We start from the raw sequence: 19,808 nt of genomic DNA, 5'->3' as shown, positions 1-19,808 counted from the left end.
TTAATTAAATCAATAGACTAGGGAAAAGTGGAAGAGATAGGCAAACTGTGAGGTCTTTGATAATTGTTATAATGGGTAAAGAACTTTGGTCTTGAGCTTCCTGGCAGCCCCCACACAATGGGAAACAATCCCAACATGTTTTCCTGGTCTTGATGTTTTTGTTAGTTGTAACTTACTATTTTAATAGTAAATAGGGCGGAAAGGAAAGGAAGAAAGATAAGTTGTCACTGGAGAGCAGTGTTCAGGTCCTGGGGTGGTTTGGATCAGCTGTCTCCCGTAAACTCCTATGTCTTCTGTGTTTTTAATTTTTTTTGGTTTATTTATTTATTTTGAGAGCAACAGACATAGAGAGAAAGAGAGAGAGAGAGAGAGAGAGAAGAGAGAGAGAGTGGGCGTGCCAGGGCCTCCAGCCATTACAAACGAACTCCAGACGCGTGCGCCCCCTTGTGCATCTGGCTAACGTGGGTCCTGGGGAGTCGAGCCTCAAACCAGGGTCCTTAGGCTTCACAGGCAAGTGCTTAAGCGCTAAGCCATCTCTCCAGCCCAACTCCTATGTCTCCCCCACCCCCCGAGGTAGGGTCTCACTCTAGCTCAGGCTGATCTGGAAGTCACTATGTAGTCTCAGGGTGGCCTCAAACTCACGGTGATCCTCCTACTTCTGCCTCCCAGGCTGCTGGGATTAACGGCGTGCACAACCACGCCCGGCAATTCCTATGTGTTGAATCCTTGATTCCCAGCTGATTGCATCTTGGGAGGTGGAGCCTTGGTGGAGGAGGGGACAGCTCTGTTTGCTAGAGAGTTTGGTTCACTGTCCTGCTGCTGTTGTCCACTTGCTGTGGCGGAGGCGAGGTCCAGCCTCTGCTCGTGCCCTGCTTTCCCCTGCCACCATGAAGATTCCCCACCCCCCTCCCCCAAGACCACAAGCCAAAAACTAAACCCTTTCCTCCCATCAGCTGCCTTGGGCTGGGTGTTTTGTCCCAGCAGCATGAAGGTGACTACAACAGGCCTCCTTTCTCACCATGTCATCTGTGATGGAGAAGCCCAGGTACCCTGCCTGATGATAGATCTGGCTGGCTACATTGAAGACGTGACTCGAGATGGCGAAGTAGACCATCTGCTTGTGCTCTTCCGGCAGGCTCATGACCTGATCAAGGACCGCTACTGGCGAGCGGCGATTCTGGTTAAAAATTTCACCCTGGAGAGAGAAACAGGGACACTTGGACTTTTGAAGGTCTATTCAAATGTTGGTCACTGAGTTCAGGGGTCATCCAGCTGGCGAAGGGTATTGGCTGAAGACCCAGACTCTACCACTAATGACCAGGTCCTTTGCGCCACCCCCCCCACCTTTATTTTTTTTTTCCAAGGTAGGGTCTCACTTTAGTTCAGGGTGACCTGGAATTCACTCTGTATTCTCAGGGTAGCCTCGAACTCATGGTGATCCCTCTCACCTCTGCCTCCTAAGCGTTGGGATTAAAGGCATGAGCCACCACGCCCAGCCTGAGGTCACATTCTTGTGTCTCTTACTGCACAAGGCCCCCCTGAAGCTTTGATTTAGAAACATGCAGGATGTGCTGGCTGGTTCTCTCTGTCCCATCTGCCTCTGACCCCCTCCCCGACCAGGGCAGGCAAGGGGCAGGAGGAGAAGGAAGAGAACCGAGGTACCTGTCTGTGAGTCTCAGCTCTGGGAGCTCCCCACCACTTAATCATCCTGCCCTGGACACAGTAGGAAGCCCCAGGAGATGAGGTCAGGTGACAGGTGGTCCAGGAGTGGAGCTGACCATGACAGGATGCTGTCTTGAGGCTGACCACCACCCCCTCCCTGCAGCCGGGCGCCCGCTGCGGTGCGCTCACCTTAAACATCACGTCCAGCGTCTGCGCTGAGGCTCGAGGGGCCTCCACCAAACTGTAGTCAATGCTCAGGACGTTATCGATCTCTGCCGTGACTGGGAATCAGAGGAGGCACAGAGTGAGGGGCCGACATGGGGAAGGGTGCGGCCTGCCTCTGACGGAGAAGCAGGGGGTGTGGATGGAGAAGTGGCAGGGCTGCTTGTGGCTCACACCCCCTGTGGTTGTCTTCCAAGCCCTTACTGATCCTCCAAGGAACCTCCATCCCCTCAGCCCAGCCCTGAGACACACAGCGGATTCTCCCAGAAAGGGACAGCGTGGAGGGCTGGGGAGGTGACTCAGTCGGTAAAGTGCTTGCCTGGCAAGCATGAGGCCCCGAGTTCGAGCCCCAGAACCCACATAAAAAAATGCTGGGTGTGGGCTGGAGAGATGGCTTAGCGGTTAAGCGCTTACCTGTGAAGCCTAAGGACCCCGGTTCGAGGCTTGGTTCCCCAGGACCCACGTTAGCCAGATGCACAAGGGGGCGCACGCGTCTGAAGTTCGTTTGTGGTGGCTAGAGGCCCTGGAGCACCCATTCTTTCTCTCTCTCTCCTTCCCTCCCTCTTTCTGTCTGTCACTCCCAAATAAATAAATAAAATAAATCTTTTTTAAAAAAAAAAAAGCTAGGTGTGGGCCAGAGAGATGGCTCAGCAGTTAAGTGCTCTTTCTGCACAAGCATGAGAGCCTGAGGGGGTGAGACTACTTGAGTTCAAATCTCCAGAATCCACATAAAACAGCTGGGTACAGCCATGCTCCTGTGACCCCAGTCCCACAGCGGAGCAGAGACCAGAGCATCATTAGAGCCCAACAGGTGGGACACCTGATGTTCCACTCTGGCCACTGCAGGCCAATGACCCCTGCCACAGGCGAGCTTAAGAGATGCCACAAGGGCCCTTACACGTATATCCACACTACATACATCACATTATACACATGCACATGTCATGCCACATCTCTCACACACACTATACATGCAAAAGGAAAAAAAAAAGAATTGAAATAAAAAGATGTCTAGAGCTGGGTGTGGTGGGGCAAGCCTTAAATGAGTTCATGGCCAGCATGGGATTACAAAGTGAGTTCCAGGCCCACCTGGAACTGGGCTACAGTGAGATCCTACCTTGAAAAAAAAAAAAAAACCCCAAACCATATATATATAATGCCAGGTCCATGCTTTTAGTCCTAGTTCTGGGGAGGTGGAGACAGAGGGATCCCTGAGGCTTACTGACCAGCCAATCTAGCCTAATTGGTGAGTTCCAGGTCAATGAGAGACCTTTGTTTCATAAAGAGGTGAGTGTTGTTCCTGAGTAACAACACCCAAGGTTTTCCTCTAGCTTCCACATATATGCACACCTGCACACACACTACACACACACACAGACACACACACACTAAGAGAAAGAGACAGCATGGATTTTCGAGTTCCATGGTAGGTAAACAATGTCAAACAGGACAAATAGGGGCTGGAGAGACGGCTTAGCAGTTAAGGCACTTGCCTGCAAAGCCAAAGGACCTCGGTTCAATTCCCCAGGACCCACGTAAGCCAGATGCACAAGGTGGCACATGTGTGTGGAGTTTGTTTGCAGCGGCTGGAAGCCTTGGCGTGCCCATTCTCTCTCTCTCTCTGCCTCTTTCTCTCTCACTCTCTCAAATAAATAAAAATAAAAAATTACAAAAAAACAGGACAAATACCATCTATCTTGTGTGGTGGGGTGTGGTTAACTGAACTGGTACAGTATAGCCCATAGTATATATGTTCATTGGCGGCAGCCTTGTATTATAATCTTTGGTTGCTAATACTCTTTTTAAAAAATTACTTATTTACTTGCAAGGAGAGAGAGAGACAGAGAAAGAGAGAGAGAGACAGAGAGAGACAGAGAAAGAGAGAGAAGAGAGACAGAGATAATGAGCACACTAGGATCTCTGGACACTGCAAATGAGCTCCAGATGCATGTGCCACTTTGTGCATCTGGCTTTATGTGGGTACTGGAGAATTTAACCTGGGTCATTAGGCTTTGCAGGCAAGTGCCTTAACCACTTAGCAATCTTTCCAACCCCTAAATATTTACTTGCAAGCAGAGAGAGAGAGAGAGAGAGAGAGAAAGAGAGAGACAGAAGAGAGTCAGAGAGAATGGGCACACCAGTGCCTCCAGCCACCACAGATGAACTCCAGATGCTGCTCTACTTTGTACATCTGGCTTTATGTGGGTACCGGGGAATTGAACCTGGGTCTTCAGGCTTTGCAGGAAAGTGCCTAAACTACTGAGCCATCTGCCCAGTCCTGGTTGTTAATACTCTGAACTTCAGGTTGGGGTCGTAGCTCATGAGTAGATTCTCCTGGCTCTGCTTCCCATGGCTACAGGTGCGTTGCGATCACAGATCCACATGCCACTTTGCATCCAGCTTTAGGTGGGTGCTGGGGAGGACTGATTTCCAGTCATCAGGCCTGCAAGCAAGTGCCTTTAACCACTGAGCCATCTCCTCAGCCCCCACACATATGCTCTTATAAAAATGAATGGAAATAAAGAGCCCTAGGTGTGTCTGGGCATCCTACCTGGCAGAGTTTGGAGGTAAGGCTGTAGGTCAGAGGTCACTGAGTCCTGGACCATCTTGCAAATCTGAAAGGGAGGGAGAGAGGAAGTCTGGTGAGTTTCCAGTCTTGGCAGGCACCTGTTGTTCTCTTTGAGAATCTGTTTCATGTGTTTGCCATGTGCTCACTGTTCCTACAAATAATTGTAAGTGCTGACCACTGGCCAAATACCAAGAAAACAGAAACGATAAATAATAATAATAATAACAATGATACAATGTTGGCCCCTATGTGGACTCCAACAGGGTCCAAGTGGACACTTCAAAGTCTGTCCCAAGACTGGGCATCTGGGAGAGAAAGGTGCAGACCAGAGATGGTGCTGGAAACTCTACTGTTAAAGACTGTCTTTTGGGAGCTGGAGGGATGGGTTAGCGGTTAAGGTGTTTGCCTGCAAAGCCAAGGGACCCAGATTTGATTCCCTAGGACCCACGTTAGCCAGATGCACAAGGGGGTGCACGCATCTGGAGTTCGTTTGCAGTGACTGGAGGCCCTGGCGCGCCCATTCTCTCTCTCTCTCTCTTTTTCTCTCCTTCGTTCTCTGTCAAATAAATAGATAAATAAAAATAAAATATTTTTTAAAAGACTGCCTTTTGGGAAGCTTTGGCCGCCCCAATTCAGTTCGGTCACATTGGGGTCTAACCAGAAAGAGCATCAGACAGCATGCGCACGCCCCCTACAGGTCGTCACGGGTAGGGCGGCTGGGTACAGGATCGCTCTCCCCAGTCCTGTCTACAGGCCATTCTCAGGCAATTTATTGCCAAGAATTGAGCTGCTTGTTCTCAAGAGAAGGAAATATATGTCCCCAAACTGGCTTGCTGTGCTTGCTGCTGTAATCACCTGAGTTATTTATTACGTAAACTGATGAAATATGACAAAGCAAAGAGCTGCTTCCGAGCAAAGTGGAGATAAATACTCTGGAAAGGCAAGGTGCTAACATGTGGTTACATTTAGAAAAAGTTAGGAGGCAAAAGCTTAAAAATCTAGACGGGGCTGGAGAGATGGCTTAGCGGTTAAGGGGCTTGTCTGCAAACCCTGAGGACCCAGGTTCGACTCTCCAGGTGTCACGTAAGCCAGACGCACAAGGCCACACATGTGCACAGGGTGGCACACGCTTCTGGAGTTTGGTTGCAATGGCTGGAGGCCCTGGTGTGCCTTTCTCTCTCTATCTCTCACAAAATAAAAATATTAAAAATAAGTTAATTAATTGAAAAAAATCGAATCAGGGTCTGCACAAGGATGGCTTTACCTTCTCATTATGGTCAAAGAAATGGAGTTTATAGGACATCAATATTATGTGCAAGAAAGGCCAGGCACAAAATATCTGATCCAGACATAACATAAATAAACAGAAGGAAAAGAGGAAAAAAAATGTAAAGAAAAGCTATTTATTTAGGTAGTCTCTATGTAGTCTAGGTTGACTTTAAACTCTAAATCCTCTTGCCTCAGAGTCCAAGTGCTGGCTAGAGGCCCTGGCATACCCATCCTCTCTCTCTCTCTCTTCTTCCCTCTCCAGCCTTCTCTCTGTGTTTGCAAGTGAGTAAATAATTTATTTATTTATTTATTTGGTTTTTTTGAGGTAAGGTCTCACTCTAGCCCAGGCTGACCTGGAATTCACTATGGAGTCTTAGGGTGGCCTTGAGCTCATGGCAATCCTCTTACCTCTGCCTCCAGAGTGCTGGGATTAAAGGTGTGTGCCACCATGCCCAACTAAATAAATATTTTTTAAAAATGGCATATTTTCTTCAAAGTTTGAGATCCAACCTGGGACGCTGAGACACACCTGTAACTCCAGCACTTAGAAAGATGAGGTGAAGGGATCTTGAAACCAGTTAGGGCAAAAGAAAAAAATACAGTTCTCCAAGACTGTACAAAGTGTTCACTTCGATCATTATTCCTGACCAGATAACAGTCTCAAGGAACATTAGTCATTATTCTGTAAATGAGGATGGTTATGGAGTTGCAGGTTAGCCCTGGCTGGAGTGAAACCCTGCTTCAAAAACAAGAAAAGAATATTTATCCAAATATATATTCTGCACTAACTATATTAACTAGGTGAAACAATAATTATCACACTTTATTTTATGATCATTAGTTGCCACATATTACCATGGCTATATGATAGTATTGCTAATTTTCATTCCCTCCACAAGCAATGGGAGAGTGTAAGTCACTACAGCAATATTGAAATAGGGTGCCTTACAGTATGGTGCTGAGAAGAAGTGACAGAGGAGTGCTCAACACTGAAACATCTCTATCACACCTTCCAAGTCTATTGTGGGAGAGGTGGCGGAAAGAATGTAAGAGCCAAAGGAAGGGGAGGACTCCTTACAACGTGCTCCCCCAGACACAAAATGGCCTGGATATCCATGACCTCACAGTGCCTGACACTACCTACACAAGGCCATCATAAGAGGAGGAAAAGTTGATGACATCAAAATAAAAGAGGGACTGAATGAGAGGGAGAGGGGATATGATGGAGAATGAGGTTTTAAAGGGGCAAGTGGGGGTGGGAGGGAATTGCCATGGGATATTGTTTACAATTATGGAAGTTGCCAATTAAAAAAAACACCAGAAACAGAAGGTGCTGGAAAGAAGTGACAGGAGTGCTCAGTACTGCAATATCTCTATCACACCTTCCAAGGCTCAGGGTCTAATGCGGAAAAGATGGCAGAACGAATGTAAGAGCCAAAGGAAGGGTAGGACTCCTTACAATGTGCTCCCTCCAGACACAAAATGGCCTGGATTTCCATGACCTCACAGTGCCTGACACTACCTACATAAGACCATCATAATAGGAGGGAAAAAATCATGATATCAAAATAAAAGAGAGACTGATTGAGAAGGGGAGGGGATATGATGGAGAGTGGAGTTTCAAAGGGGAAAGTGGGGGGAGGGAAGGTATTACCAAGGGATATTTTTTATAATCATGGAAGTTGTTCATAAAAATTTGTGGAAAAAAAAAACAGAAAGAAAAAAAATAGGGTGTCTTAGACACCAGGACCTCAGAACCAGAAAAGAGACAACAATTTGCTACATACACCGTGTGTGTGTGTGTGTGTGTGTGTGTGTGTGTGTGTGTTGGGGGGGTGTCGTGTCTTCCTTCTATTCCTGCTTCAACCACGAGGGGGCGCACAAAGCCAAAACAGAGGGGTGTGTGTGTATTTTCTGCCATCACGTTGGCCCTTCCCACCCAGCCATTGTTACAGACACAGCTTCAAGAGCAGTACTTCACAGAAGGGACCTTGGAGGGAAAGCAAATTCGGAGGGACTAGACGCCAACACGAACTTGAATGTCTCTGTTTAGACAGATGCTTTGACTTTTCTCCAAGTCAGGAAAATGGGACGCTGTGTGACTCCCTCTAGATCCAGGGCAAGTGCTCATGACTTTCCCAGTTCCCTCCTGGCCAGGAACCTGCCAGATCTTTGCGGGCACCCGGGTGATAATTTCCTTCTGGACTTGGGGACACAGGACACTCTAAGGATAGCGAGCAAGGCCAGGTGGGGAGGGCTGGAGTCTCTCCCCCTCCCTCCACCAATCCCCGCCCCCACTTTCACATAGGCTAAACACCAGGTTGCTTTCTGCCTTACTGGATAGACCCAGAGTCCAGAGATCAGCTCTGACACACATGGACTCTGCTACCTGGACAAGTGGCTTGTCACCTCTGCGTCTGTGAGCCCATGATGTCTCTCTGGCTCCCCAGGCCCACCGAGGGCAAGAGCCCTGTGATGATGTCCACGTTCTCACCTGGCTCTCCAGCTCTCTTCGGAACTTGGACTCGATCTGGTTATGGAAGAGATTCAGTAGCCACCTGTCAGGGGATACAGCACACAACAGGTTACCTGTCACCCGTTGCAGGGAAAACGGGCATGGGAGAGTCAGGCCCAGCCCGCCCTGTGTTTTGCAGCAGAGTCACAGCACCCTGAGGTGACCCAGAAAGGCTGGCTCCAGCCTCCTGCCGTGCCTGCCAAGTTCAGTGGGTCTAGGGCTTTTCTGAGCAGGGGAACTGAGTCTCAAAGGCAGAATGACCAGATCCAAAGGCTGTGCGTTTCTCCACCAGCCAAACTGCATTCCCCTGCACAGGTCCCCTAAACCTGTTTGCTTCATGCAAATGACACCTCAGCACCTGTCCAACCTATCAATGTCCCCCTCCCCTTCCCAAAAATAATCTCCAGGTGCCGGTGGTGTGCCCAGAGCTCCACTTGGATTTGCACACTCATCAGAGCCTGGCTGAGGGCGGCCCCCAGGGTTCTGAAGGTGACTTACCCCAGATCTCCGGATATCTCCACCTCCACGTCGCAGATGCGGCTGCTGCACGCAGAGACGGTGACGGTGGGCCTCCCCGAGGGCTCACTGCCCAGGAGAAGGTCACCTGAGATGCTGATGCCCTTGACGTTCAAGTCAAAGGAGCCCTGAAGCTTCCTGGAGATCAGAGAAGCAGAAATGATCCCTCTCCCAGGCTCTGCCACCATTTGGAGAGAATAGAGAAAGCTCTTTTTTTTTTTGGTTTTTCGAGGTAGGGTCTCACTCTAGTCCAGGCTGACCTGGAATTCACTAGTCTCAGAATGGCCTTGAACTCACTGTGATCCTCCTACCTTTGCCTCCTGAGTGCTGGGATTAAAGGTGTGTGCAACTACGCCCGACTTCAATTCTTTTTTTAAAAATTAAAAAAAATTTATTTATTTATTTGAAAGGGGGGAGAGAGAGAGAGAGAGAGAGAGAGAGAGAATAGGCATGCCAGGTCCTCCAGCCATTGCAAATGAACTCCAGATGCATGTGGCACTTTGTGCATCTGGCTTGTGTGGGTCCTGGGGGAATCAAGCTTGGGTCCTTTGGCTTCGCAGGCAAATGCCTTAACCTCTAAGTTGTCTCTTCAGCCTGAAAGCTCAATTCTTAAATTAAATGGGCCCCAGCAAAGAGTTAAGATCTAATATCGTTAAAAGATCTAGTAGAAAGCCTGGGGTTTATAGTCAGGGGTGGGCAGGAGCACTAACAGCTAGGCTTGCCTCTCATAAGCCAAACAAGGAAACAGCTGGTGATCTTACAAACCTGTGAAAAACAAGAAAAGTCCAATGGGCTGGAGAGGTGGGTTAGTGGTTAAAGTGCTTGCTGCAAAGCCTAAGGCCGCAGATTCCATTCCCCAGGACCCACATACGCCAGATGCATGAGGTGGTGCATGTGACTGGAGTTCTTTTGCAGTGGCTAGAGGCCCTGGTGCATCCACTCTCTTTTTCTCTATCTACACCCCCTCTCTCAAGTAAATAAATAAATATATTTTTTCTTTTTCGAGGTAGGTCTCACTCTAGCTAAGGCTGACCTAGAAATCACTTTGTAGTCTAAGTGTGGCCTCAAACTCATGGCAATCCTCCTACCTCTACCTCCCAAGTGCTGGAATTATTTATTGCCACCATGCCCGGCAATAAATAAGTTTTAAAACTCCAATATGTACAATAAAAACTACACCCTAGGCTGGGGAGATGGCTTGGCTGTTAAAGGCACTTGCTCGCAAAACCTGAAAGCCTGGGTTCAATTCCCCAATACCCAATAAAAGTTAGATGCACAAGGCTGTGCATGCATTTGTGGAGTTCATTTGCAGCAAAAGAAAGGTCCTGCCATGCCTATTCTCTCTTTCTTTTCATTGCTTTCCTCACAGATAAATAAATAAATAAAAATATTTTGAGCCGGGTGTGGTGGCGCACACCTTTAATCCCAGCACTCAGGAGGCAGAGGTAGGAGGATCACTGTGAGTTCGAGGGCACCCTGAGGCTACACAGTTAATTCCAGGCCAGCCTGGGCCAAAGTGAAACCCTACCTCAAAACAAAACAAAACAAAAAAACAACAACAACAAAAATATTTTAAATCAGGCGTGGTAGTGCACACCTTTAATCCCAGCACTCGGGAGGCAGAGCTAGGAGGATTGCTGTGAGTTCAAGGCCACCCTGAGAGACTACAAAGTGAATTCCAGGTCAGCCTGAGCTAGAGTGAGACCCTACCTTGAAAAACAAACAAAAAAATTAGAACTTGCAGCCTAATCCAGAGAGCTCTTTTCTGGAATACATGAACAGACATGGGAGCTAATTTCATTAACATACAAATACATAAACAAGGAAAGGACAAAATAACTCAACAGAAGTGTCCCCCCCCCTACCCCGCCCCGGGGTAGCATCTCACTCTACTCCAGGCTGACCTCCTGGAATTCACTATGTAGTCTTAGGCTGGCCTCAAACTCATGGCAATCCTTCTACCTCTGCCTCCCAAGTGCTGGCATTAAAGGAGTGTGCCCAGCTAAAAGAAGTTTTTAAAATGAAAGATTCCAGGCTGGAGGGATGGCTTAGTGGTTAAGGTGCTTGCCTGCAAAGGCAAAGAACCCAGGTTTGGTACTCATTCTCTTTCTCTCTCAAGTAAATAAAAAATAAAATATAAGATCTGGACTGGAGGGATGGCTCAGTGATTACAGGTGCTTGCGTACATAGCCTGACTGCCAGGGTTGATTCCCCAGTCCCCTAGTAAAACCAGACTCACAAAGTGGCACATGTGTCTGGAGTTCATCTTCAATGGCAAGAGGCCTTGGCATGCCCATACTCACCCTTTTCTTCCTCCCTTAAATAAATATGTAAATGTTAAAAATGAAGGATCTGGAACTAGCAGGTCATGGTGGTGCATGCCTTTAGTACCAGCACCCAGGAGGCTGAGATAGATAGCTTACGGCCAGCTTGTGGCTTTAGAGTGAGTTCCAGGTCAGACCGGGCTACAGTGAGACCCTGCTTTGAAAGCACAAAAGATCTGAATGGTAAGTTCAATGGCCAATAAGCATATGAACAGGTCTAAGAAAAATGAATGCACAGTGATGCTGGCTTTCCCCTTTGACGTCCTGTCACCAGTGCTGATGAGGATGAGTTCCAGGGGCCTCAGGGGTCACTGGGACCACTTTCTGACAATCCGCCCTGACTACAGAACACACACTGTCATGCCCAGTTGTCTGACTTCTAAGCCTTTTTCTTTTTTCTTTTTTTAATTTTTAAATTTATTTGAAAGAGAGAAATAGGCAGGGAGAGAGAGAGAGAGAGAGAGAGAGAGAGAGAGAAAGAGAGAGAGAACAGGCATTATGCCAGGGCCTCCAGCCACTGCAAAACAACTCCAGATGCATGCGTCCCCTTGTACAACTGGCTTATGTGGGTCCTGGGGAATTGAACCTGGGTCCTTTGGCTTTGCAGGAAAGCGTCTGAACCTCTAAGCCATCTCTCCAGCCCTTTTAATGTTTAAAAAAAAATTTCTTTATTTATGAGAGATAAATGGGCAGGGAGAGAGGAAGAAGGAGGAGAGAGAGAGAAGAGGCAGGTTTGTTTTTTTCTTTCTTTTAGCTAGGGTCTCACTGTAGGCCAGGCTGACCTGAATTCACTATGGAGTCTCAGGTTGGCCTCGAACTCACAGCCATCCTCCTACCTCTGCCTCCCAAGTGGTGGGATTAAAGGTGTGGACCACCATGCCCAGCCTAAATCTTTTTCTCTGTAGTTCTTTCTGCCCAAATGTGTGTGTGCAGTGGTTCTCTGAAGCATAAAGGGTAACACAGAAAGACAATGACGAAGCAACCTAGGAAACAGTGTGAAGAAGCTTGGGCGCCTGTTCTTCGAGCACCCTCTGAAAACACTGCAGGATGTGGCGTACTGCGCGCTGGAGCTCGAGGAAGGAAGGAAGGCTCAGGGTGACGGGGTGAAGTGCAGGCTAAGTGAGGGATGAGGGATGTCATCATGTATGGGAGACCCAGGGACAAGGACCCGCACAAACAGCACGCAGGTTGGTGAGCACCTGGTCTGGGGACAGGGAGGTGAGAACGACTGTTTTTCTTGGGGTGATGAAAATGTTTGGGAACTGCCGAGAGCATGTGGCTATACAATCCTGTGAACGCACCAACTGCTGCTGACCCCTACACTTAAAATCCATTCAATTGCGGGCTGGAGAGACGGCTCAGCAGTTAAGCGCTTGCCTGTGAAGCCTAAGGACCCCGGTTCGAGGCTCAGTTCCCCAGGACCCACGTTAGCCAGATGCACAAGGGGGTGCACGTGTCTTGAGTTCCTTTGCAGTGGTTGGAAGCCCTGGTGTGCCCATTTTCTCTCTCTCTCTCTCTCTCTCTCTCTCTTTCTGCCTCTTTCTCTGTCTGTCGCTCTCAAATAAATAAATAAAAATAAACAAAAAAAATTTAAAAAATTCCATTCAATTTCACCTCAATAGAAAACCAACCAACAACAACAACAAAAAAAAACACATTAAAAAGGCAACATTGCCGGGTGCGGTGGCGCACGCCTTTAATCCCAGCACTCGGGAGGCAGAGGTAGGAGGATCGCCGTGAGTTCAAGGCCACCCTGAGACTACAGAGTTAATTCCAGGTCAGCCTGGACCAGAGTGAGACCCTACCTCGAAAAGAAAAAAAAAAAAAAAAGAATGTGTGGCTAGAGGCGACTATACAGGATTCTGTGCATCTCACGTGTAAACATGACCAGGCCTCCCAGTTGGGATCGGTCAGAACCTTCTGTCATGGGCTGAATTGTGTCCCCACATGAATATGTTGAAGCCCAAACCTAGTACCTCTGAATGTGACTCTACTTGGAGAAAGGTCCTTTGAAGAAGTGATTGAAGGCCGGCGAGATGGCTTAGCGGGTAAGGGGCTTGCCTGCAAAGCCATAGGACTCAGGTTCAATTCCCCAGGACCCACGTAAATTTAGCCAGATGCACAAGGGGGCGCATGCATCTGGAGTTCACTTGCAGTGGCTAGAGGCCCTGGTGTGACCATTCTCTCTCTCTGCCTCTTTCTCTTAACTAACTAACTAACTAAATAAAATATATTTTAAGAAAAAGTGACTGAGGGGCTGGGGAGATGGTTCATTGGTCAAAGGTACCTGCTTGCAAAGTCTGCCAGCCTGGGCTCGATTCCTCAGGACCCGCATAAAGCCAGATTCACAAACTGGTACATGAGTATGAAGTTCATGTGCAGAGGCAAGAGGCTCTGGAAACCCATTCTCTCTCTCCAACAAGAAAGAAAGGAAGGAAAAGGGAAAGAATGGAAAAAAGAAAGAAGAGATTGAGTTAGCAGAAACCAATAGGTTGGGTCCTGAGCCAATCTGCCTGAGCCCCGTTAGAAAAGGTGAGGAGGCAGGAAAGGAGACATGCTTTCAAGAGTTCACACAAGGACTCAGTGAGCGCGCACCAGCTGCAAGCCAAGGAGGAGGCCCAGGAGAAACCAGGCCTGCGGCCAAGCTGCCTCCGAACTTCCAGCCTGCAGAACATGCGAGCCCCCCAGGGTGTGCAGCCGCCCCAGCGTTCGTACATCCCTTCACTCCAAGCTCAGCTCCTCTGGGCTCTGAGAAGCTTTCTGAGTGCTGGACGGTGAGCCTCAGCTGCCCTTGATCCAGGGCAGAGGAAGCAGGGGTGACCTGGCTGGGCTGGGTGACTTGGAGGGGTGTCTCACACAGTCTCTAGCAGTCCCACTTGCAGGAGCTCTGTCTGCCTCAAGCTGACCCCTCCCCTTCTGTGCCTCTCTCCTCCACACTTGCTGTGGGGTTCTGGTCTCCCCATCTGTGCTTGTGGGGACAAATCAGTAAAATGGCATGTGGTCAAATTTGGTTCGCCCCAGGACCCTCAGGGAAGCAGGCCTGTCCTTTCAGGAGATAACCAAATGGAGCCCAGAGAGGGAGAGACTCCTCTGAGGCCCAGGACATGAACCGTGGGGTTTGGGTTCCTTCTATCCCTTGTGTGGACTTTCTGATGGGCAAGGAAGCCTTTGGGCCCAGGAAGATGGGCTGAAGGCCACGGCTAAGGGCTCCGGGGCCTAGGAGCAGAGCCAACTTACAGGAAGGATTTCCGCACCTTCCACTTGCCCTTGGCCTGGATGAAGGTGTCGGAAATGGAGAGACTCAGGCCCTTGCCGGGGAGGGGCTTCAGGCTGGCACCATGCAGCTCACAACTGTAGATCTCCAGGCTGTGGGGAGAGACGGAGGAGGTGTCAGGCTTGGGCCTGGATCCAGCTGTTCCAGGAACCTTGCTCCCACCTTTGACCCCCAGCTTGCCATGAGGGGCACTGGGCCAGCACAGGCTTCCCCACTTTCCTAGGGAGTGGAGCCAGATCCAGGGAAGCCTGGGGCGACCTTCAGAGGAGATCCAGAAGGGCTGGCCAGAGGCTGGCCATGGGAAAGAAACACTAGCCAGATTCCATGTTCTTTGCTTGGCACACAGCAAACACTCTGTAAATGTATGCCAACAAACGGAAGAAACGGAAGAAACGGGTATGGCAGTGCCCACCTTTAATCCAAGCACTGGGGAGGCTGAAGTAGGGGGATCACCATGATTTTGAGGCAAGCTTAGGGCTATAGAGGGAATTCCAGGCTCAGCCTGGGCTAGAATGAGACCTTACCATGAAAAGAAACAACAACAAGGGCTGGAGAGATGGCTTAGCAGTTAAGCACTTGCCTGTGAAGCCTAAGAATCCCAGTTCGAGGCTCGATTCCCCAGGACCTACATTAGCCTGATGCACAAGGGGGTGCACCCGTCTGGAGTTTGTTTGCAGTGGTTGGAGGCCCTGGTGCGCCCATTCTCTCTCTCTCTCACTCTCTGCCTCTTTCTCTGTCTCTCACTCTCAAATAAATAAATAAAAATAAAAATTTTTAAAAGAAACTACAACAAAATATTAAAAAGCCAAAAGAAGGAAGCCTTGAACAGGGAAGGTTACTGCAAGCTGGAGGCCTGACTGCCCTCCCTCCACTGGCCATCCTTCAAAAAGGGTGTCGCAGAGCTGGAGAGATGCATCAGCAGTTCAAGGTGCTTGGTCACTCTGGATTTGATTCTCCCGTACCCGCATAAAGCCAGATGACAAAGTGGTGCATGTGTGTGGAGTTTGTGTGCAGTGGCCGTCATGCATCCCGTCTTAATGCATAATTTTTTTTATTATTTTTTTTAGGTAGGGTCTCGCGCTAGCCCAGGCTGACCTGGAAGTCACTATATAGTCTCAGGCTGGCCTTGACCTCACAGTGATCCTCTTCCCTCTGCCTCCCGAGTGCTGGGATTAAAGGTGTGCGCCACTGTGCCAGGCAAAAGCTGTTTTTTGTTTTTTTTTTAATAAAAGTGTATCATACCTTTAAATAGGTGTGTATATAAATGTGTGTAATGATGTGTGCATGTGGGTATGTGCATGCCCTGGTGACACCTGAGGGTCTGAGGACAATCTTGGGCCATTTATCTTCTCCTGCGTTGCCTGTGGCAGGGTCTCTCATGTGGTTTTCACTGCAGCGTGTGCACCAGCGTAACCTTCACGGCAGCGCGTGCACCAGTCCAGCTTTCACTGCAGCGCGTGCACCAGTCTAACTGGCCTTCAAGCTTTTGGGTCCTGCTGGCTCTGGCTCCCATTGCTATTGATGCATTGGGATTATAGACGTGTGAACCACTTTGCATCTGGCCTTTTTGTTGTTGTTTGTTTGAGGTAGGGTCTCACTCTAGCCCAGACTGACCTGAAATACATTATGTACTCTCAGGCTAGCCTTGAACTCACAGCGATCCTCCTACCTCATCCTCCCAAGCGCTGGGATTAAAGGTGTGTGCCACCACGTCCGGCATCTCTGGCTTTTATGTGGGTACTGGGGAATCAAACTTGGGCCAGCAGCCTTGCCAGCAAGCAACTTTAACTGCTGAGCCATCTCCTCAACCCTCTCATACATTTTTTAAAAGTAGGAGCTGCTCATGTCCAGTGTGACCTTAAAGACGAGGCTCCTCTGGAAAGCCTTCCCTGATGACCCCACCCATGAAACAGTACCCATAGTTGGGCTAGTGTATTTCAAGTTCAAGGTCTACCTCCTCTTCCAGGCTACATGCAGTGGCCAGATGGTATCCTGGGTTATCCTCTGAGGGGAAGAGTGGCAGGAACCCTATTGTACAGATGAAGAAACTGAGGCTGAGGTCACCTTCAGCAGGCTCTGTTGAATGGAGGGGCTCATCGCCCTCCTGGACGTCCCTTCTGCACTCCCACCTTTTGCGCCGGCAGGTCCCCAGTCACCTGTGGAACTCATAGTGCCCACGGCCAAAGCTGCTGATCTTGAAGTCCCCGCTGAAATCAGGCAACGTGATCTTCTGCAATTCCCTCTGCAGAGCCTGCAGCCCCTCCTTAGCCGCTGCATACAAGGAAAAGCTGGGGGTCAGTGGGCAGGCCTGCCTGCCTCTCTCCTCTTCTGGGGCTCCCACCCCACTTTCCTTAGCACAAGTTACAGTTGTAGGCTGTTGAGTCCAGCCGTGTGCTGGGGGGCCATGGGGAGCCCTCCTGACTGTCCCTACATGTCATACAGAGGTGTCATACTCACACCCATTTTACAGAAGAGAACAGAACACTTTACTAACAACGCCTCCAGGGAAGGAGAGCCATGCACATGAGTGTGTGACCCTCTTTTCTGTCATCCCTGGTGCTTGGCTTGAGTGGAAGAAACCAGAAGGATCTTAGCACTAGCTTTAAGCAAGTCTCCACACTTTGTCAAAAAGCAATGACAGGAGCTGGGCTTGGTGGCGCACACCTTCAGTCCCAGCACTGGGGAGGCAGAGCTAATAGGATCACTGTGAGTTTGAGGCTACCGTGAGACTACATAGTGAATTCCAGGTCAGCCTGGGCCAGAGTGAGACCTTACCTTGAAAAAAAAAAAAAATGACAGGCTGGAGAGAAGCCTTAGTGGTTACAGCACTTGCCTGCAAAGCCTAAGGACTAATGTCCCCACTCTCCAGATCCCACTTAAGCCAGACACACAAAGTGACACAAGCACACAAGGTCGCCTAGGCGCACAAGATCGCGCATGTGTCTGGAACTTGACTGCAGCGGCCCAATTCTCTCTCTCTCACATTAAAAAAAAGCAATCTGTTGGGCTTGGCCACAATTTTTTTTTTTTGGTTTTTCAAGGCAGGGTCTCACTCTAGCCCAGGCTGACCTGGAATTCACTATGGAGTCTCAGGGTGGCCTTGAACTCACGGGGATCCTCCTACCTCTGCCTCCCGAGTGCTGGGATTAAAGGCGTGCACCACCATGCCTGGCTTCACAATTTTTTTTTTTTTTAAAGCAATGACAATATCTGCTTCACTGGGGTGGCAGAGCATTCCAGGGAACTCTACCTGCAAAGTCCGGGGCAGCTGGAAGGAGGGCAAGCGCTTACAGCTTGAGATTGGCATGCAGTAGGCTCAGTAAATGTCCAGAACAACAAAGGAAGGTTTTAGTTATTAGAAGTGTGAAAGGACAGGCTGGAGAGATGGCTTAGTGGTTAAGCGCTTGCCTGTGAAGCCTAAGGACCCCTGTTCAAGGCTCAACTCCTCAGGACCCATGTTAGCCAGATGCACAAGGGGGCGCATGCGGCTGGAGTTCGTTTGCAGCGGCTGGAGGCCCTGGCACGACCATTCTCTCTCTCTCCTTTCTGTCACTCTCTACTTGCAAATAAAATAAATAACTTTTTTAAAAAAATGAGTAACGGCTGGGGAGATGGCTCAGGAGTTAAAGGTGCCTACTTGCAAAGCCTGTGATCTAGGTTCAATTCCCCAGCGCCCATGTAAAGCCAGATGTAGCACATGCATCTGGAGTCTGTGCTGGCAGAAAGCACCGGCACATCCATATATACTCTGTCTGCCCCTCTCTCTCTTTCAAACACATAAATAGAAATATGATAAAAAATGATTAATGGACGGTGGATGTAGCTCAGTGGAGAAATTCCTGCCCAGCATGCATGCGGTCTGAGGCTCCGTGAATTAGTGCCACATTAACTAGATAATGTAAATAAATGCTTAGAAAATAAAGCTGGTGGGTGTGTGTGTGTGGGGGGGGGTAGGTTGCTGGAGAGATGGCTCAGGGGTTAAAGGCACTTTGTAAAGCTTGACGGCCTGGGTTTAGTTTTTCAGTACCCACATAAAGCCAGAATCACAAACTGGCCCATGTGTCTGTAGTTTGTTTGCAATGGCAGGAGGCCCTGGCACACCCATACTCACTTTCTCTCTGTCTGTCCCTTTCTCTGTCTCAAATAAATGAATAAAGTTATTTTTTAAAAATAGGCCAAGTATGGCAGCGTACATCTTTAATCCCAGCACTTGGGAGGTAGAGGTAGGAGGATCCCTGTGAGTTTGAGGCCCGTCTAGGACTAGAGAGTGAGCTCCAGGTCAGTCTGGGCTAGAGTGAGACTGTACCTTAGAAAAGCCAAGAGAAAGAAAAGAAAGTTGGGAAGTAACATGCCCATGAGCAATTATCTTAAAGGCACTGGGACTGCTCAGTGACTCTGAGTTTTTTGTTTGTTTGTTTCTTTTGTGGCAAGCTTTCACTCTAGCCCAGGCTGACCTGGAATTCGCTATGCAGTCTCAGGCTGGCCTTGAACTCAGGGCGCTCCTCCTACCTCTGACTCCCTCCTCCCCCCACCCAAGTGCTGGGATAAAAGGAGTTCACCGCCACGCCCAGTTAATTTTGAATGTTTGATACACCATAACCCACCACCCAGATCCCAGTCCAGCACATTCTACTATCCTGTGGGCTCCCCGAGATCCCAGCGGGGTTCCACCTACCTCCAAAGGCAACCTCCTCAAACTCCAGTAAGACTCTTCCCAGGGGAACTGTCCCCAACACCCGGTGGTGGAGGTTTAGCAAGTGTCCTGTGTGGCTGCGGTCTCTTCCCCAGCTCCCCTGCCACCTCGGCTGGCTGTCTTTCCCTGAACCGAACCCTTGTTAAGACTCTGAGCTCAGATAATGCAAGCCATGCGAGCAGGCCGGAATCCCAGCCAGAGCCACCTGGCCCCGCCGACTTTCCACCGCAGGGAGCGTGCTAGCTGAGCCCTGAGCAGCCTCATGTCACATGCGTGACGTCAGCCCACAGCGTGGCTTCTTACCATACTCCAGGCCCTTGTCAGTGATCCTGGCCACCACGCCGGGGTTGGCACCCAGGACCCCTGAAGTGGACATGAGCAGCAGTCCCAGCAGTGCGCATAGAAGGGTCCTGATGGTGCCCTCCATCCTGAATCCTCCTTGCAGAAGTGGGGACTGTCACACTGTGGGCTGGACCTGGCTCTCTTAAGCAGCCTGGCTGGGGGAGGTCCCTGAGGGAGGGCGGGCTCCTGGAAGCGGGAAGGGGCGGTTCAGGCCTGGAATTTACTTGCAACACCGTTGGGGTCACAGATCATGCCCAGAGCCTGTAGAATAATACTTTACAGGTTAGTGGGGTGGGCCTGGTCCCCAGTGGGAATCCCTGTCCATCCCCCCGCCCACATTGGAAGTTCTGTCCACCTCAGCCAGTCTCTTAACTGCTCTGCTAGGAAGCTCCGGTGTTACAGAAGGGGAAACTGAGGCTCAG

General features: G+C 49.5%; 1 protein-coding gene across 1 annotated transcript in view; it reads right to left on the bottom strand.

Moving 5' to 3' along the window:
• The window catches only part of LOC101601357 (lipopolysaccharide binding protein), a 32,854-nt gene extending 13,370 nt beyond the window's left edge, over window positions 1-19,484 (bottom strand). Inside the window, exons 1-8 of the mRNA XM_004666634.3 lie at window positions 19,348-19,484; window positions 16,508-16,622; window positions 14,315-14,443; window positions 8,736-8,891; window positions 8,217-8,280; window positions 4,436-4,499; window positions 1,852-1,943; window positions 1,019-1,195 (exon numbers count right to left, since the gene is read on the bottom strand). Of these exons, the coding sequence (XP_004666691.3) occupies window positions 1,019-1,195; window positions 1,852-1,943; window positions 4,436-4,499; window positions 8,217-8,280; window positions 8,736-8,891; window positions 14,315-14,443; window positions 16,508-16,622; window positions 19,348-19,471 (921 nt within the window). The 5' untranslated portion in view covers window positions 19,472-19,484. The remainder of the gene's footprint in view (window positions 1-1,018; window positions 1,196-1,851; window positions 1,944-4,435; window positions 4,500-8,216; window positions 8,281-8,735; window positions 8,892-14,314; window positions 14,444-16,507; window positions 16,623-19,347) is intronic.
• Window positions 19,485-19,808: the final 324 nt, after the last annotated feature.

Source organism: Jaculus jaculus, chromosome 8 (genome assembly GCF_020740685.1).
Source record: "Jaculus jaculus isolate mJacJac1 chromosome 8, mJacJac1.mat.Y.cur, whole genome shotgun sequence".
Classification (NCBI taxonomy): Eukaryota; Metazoa; Chordata; class Mammalia; order Rodentia; family Dipodidae; genus Jaculus; species Jaculus jaculus.
Note: the sequence above shows the minus strand (reverse complement) of the source record. Positions and strands in the feature narration are given on the sequence as shown.